This window comes from Etheostoma spectabile, chromosome 14 (genome assembly GCF_008692095.1).
Source record: "Etheostoma spectabile isolate EspeVRDwgs_2016 chromosome 14, UIUC_Espe_1.0, whole genome shotgun sequence".
In the NCBI taxonomy this organism is placed as follows: Eukaryota; Metazoa; Chordata; class Actinopteri; order Perciformes; family Percidae; genus Etheostoma; species Etheostoma spectabile.
In genome coordinates this window covers 21,211,335-21,213,959 of record NC_045746.1, presented here as the reverse complement: position 1 = coordinate 21,213,959, position 2,625 = coordinate 21,211,335, and the positions used below count along the sequence as shown (strand labels likewise).

General features: G+C 40.4%; 1 protein-coding gene across 3 annotated transcripts in view; it reads right to left on the bottom strand.

Moving 5' to 3' along the window:
• Nucleotides 1-2,625, bottom strand: part of col22a1 (collagen, type XXII, alpha 1) — a 99,729-nt gene that overhangs the window by 47,303 nt on the left and 49,801 nt on the right. For all 3 annotated transcript variants that reach the window (XM_032534839.1, XM_032534840.1, XM_032534841.1), the window contains 5 exons: nt 2,022-2,075; nt 1,840-1,884; nt 1,247-1,309; nt 402-455; nt 174-215 (listed from right to left, as the gene is read on the bottom strand). In XM_032534839.1, the coding sequence (XP_032390730.1) occupies nt 174-215; nt 402-455; nt 1,247-1,309; nt 1,840-1,884; nt 2,022-2,075 (258 nt within the window). The remainder of the gene's footprint in view (nt 1-173; nt 216-401; nt 456-1,246; nt 1,310-1,839; nt 1,885-2,021; nt 2,076-2,625) is intronic.

Below are 2,625 nucleotides of genomic sequence, written 5' to 3'. Positions count from 1 at the left end.
CATCTTGTATGCTACTTGTTGCAAAGTGACGCATGCGCGACTCAAATCTGCCCTCACATCGGGGAGTGACAAGGGTTTCGAACACAGCTAGTGTGTTACGAACGGTAAAGCTTAGTCACTGCATATTCCACTTTTAACGTACACACTAGAAAACAGCAGAAAACTTGACTTACATTTCCTGGAATGCCAGGCAGTCCCCGAGCTCCCACTTCACCCTGAGGCAAGAGACAATAAGTTCACATCGTCTGCATAGTAATGATCTTATTACGGCTAATGCTGCAGGGCGACCATTACCGAGACCTCTGGAACACCGTGCCATACACAGCTGCAACTCCTTTGTTTTTTCCTTGACATTTAATTGGACCTTGTACAGCAAATTAAACTAGTTAGTTCTTATTTACCTTGTCGCCCTTTTCACCCTTGGGCCCGAGGGGTCCATCCTGTCCTCTTTCTCCCTGAAAGAAAAGCCCAAAATCAAAAGGTAGTCTTATATATTCCTACAGAAAAAAGGGACCCTATCTGCATTTTAATGCAGGCAAATGGGAACTGTTTTTTTTTTTTTAATTGGGAAATGGGAATTAAAGAGCAGTGCGTCTCCAAGTGAAGGCCCTTGAGGGTGTCCCAGAAGGTTAACAAGCCAAATTAGGAACAATGAATTTGACAGATTATTTTGGATAACTTGCAGAAAAAAAGTGAGTGAAATAGATATGTATCTGAATATGTATTATGCAATTGTGTAATGAATCCAAGAATGTCTTATTGAAATTGATACAAATTTAAGTATGTAGAAAGGAAATGGATGTGTATTATTATATTAATGCATATACTATATGTATTCGCACTTGTGTAGGAAACGTGCATATCAATATTTTTACAGTCTAAGTGGAAACAAGTTCAAATTGCGGAGTCAACCTATATTTCTGCAACAGATTTGAATTTGATATGCGAGGTATTGCAACTGAATTAAGATATGTTTTGCTTGCATGATTGTGATTTTTTGCACAAATGACACATGTGTTTACTGAGAGTGTGAGAATTGTTTCTTTGATATCTTTACCGAAGATAATTTTACCAGACATTCTTTTTTTCTGATTACATAAGAGAGCATGTCTCCCTATGCACATTTGAAGATGTTACCCAATACAATACTTAAACCAACAACATGGGACACTCTTGGGGGGTCTACACTCCGGCGATGCTTGATTTAAAAAAAAAATTGTTTTTAAAGAAGCATAGTCACACCTACCGGAATACCCCGGTCTCCTCGTACTCCATCACCACCTTGTTGCCCAGGGGAACCGGCTTCTCCCTGTAAAAAACCCCCACAAAAAACAAACCCTACATGTGACATGAGGAACTGTGACTGGCAAACAGCTTCATTCCCCATGCTGTCAGGAAGGGGACAACACCCCCGTCCCCACCCCTCTCCCTTCTGCCCCCAAGAACTCTAGACTCTGCCCTCCCCATCAGGATCAGCACCAGCCACTTTATAAATGAGGAAACTTATACATTGCGTATCAGGTTTTCTATACTGTTTGGTTTTGCCTCACACACACATTTTTTAGAAATACTGTACTGTACTGTACATATTACTTACCTTTTGAATCCATTAATTATCTATTTTACCTTTATTTTTTCTATATTTCTTATCTTTTATATTATACTTGTTGTAGGCTCCCATGTCCTTGTTGCACCGTGGGTCAGAGAGAAGTGTAGTTTTTGTTGCTCTGTATGTCTGGCATATATCGCAGAATTGACGATAAAGTTGCCTTGACTTGATGTTTTATTATCTCACAAAACACCTCAAAGTAAAAAAACAATTAACAGCTGTGAACTCACTCTCTCCCCTGGAGGCCCTCTTGGTCCGGGTGGCCCGTCGTCACCCTGGGGACAAGACACACATTCGAATGTCACATTTGCATAATTATGAAAAGAAATCACACATGATAGCTCATAAGCTGCATATGTCCTCAGTCATGTCCAGTGTGTTTCTCATGTGTATACGATGAAATCAGAGTTACCTTAGGCCCGGGCTTGCCGGCAAAGCCATCGGCTCCGCGCTCTCCCCTGGGCCCCTGCAGAGACACACCATTTATCCACTGTTATACCATGGTCTGAGTGAATACTCAATTCTGATGGGCTGCAAGGAGGTCCATAAAAAATGGATGTAGGACACCTACTACAGGAGTTTTGGTGAAACTGACTGTTTACTGTTCTAAATGAATTTGCTACATTAAAACAAAAAGGAAACGTGGATGTGTTATTTCTAACTCGTCCTCTGAACACCACAGGATGCAGATTTGAGTCGCACGTGCTCAGATTTAAACAATGCACGGCATCACACTGAGATTTGTGCAATCCATGACATAATAAACTGTTCTAATTACAAACAATAACAGAAGATGGGAATCATTTCAAAAACGTTTGAGCTATCTATGATTGTTTGATTGCTAACGTTAGCTCAAAACGCCATTCAAGTGACAGCCTTTGTTGTGTTTGATTGCTACCTTGTAGCTAAGCTAGCAGTCATTTTAACAACGTTTTAACTATGGTTGTTTGATTGCTAACGTTAGTTCAAAACGCCTTTCAAGTGATAACCTTTGTTGTGTTTGATTGCTACCTTGT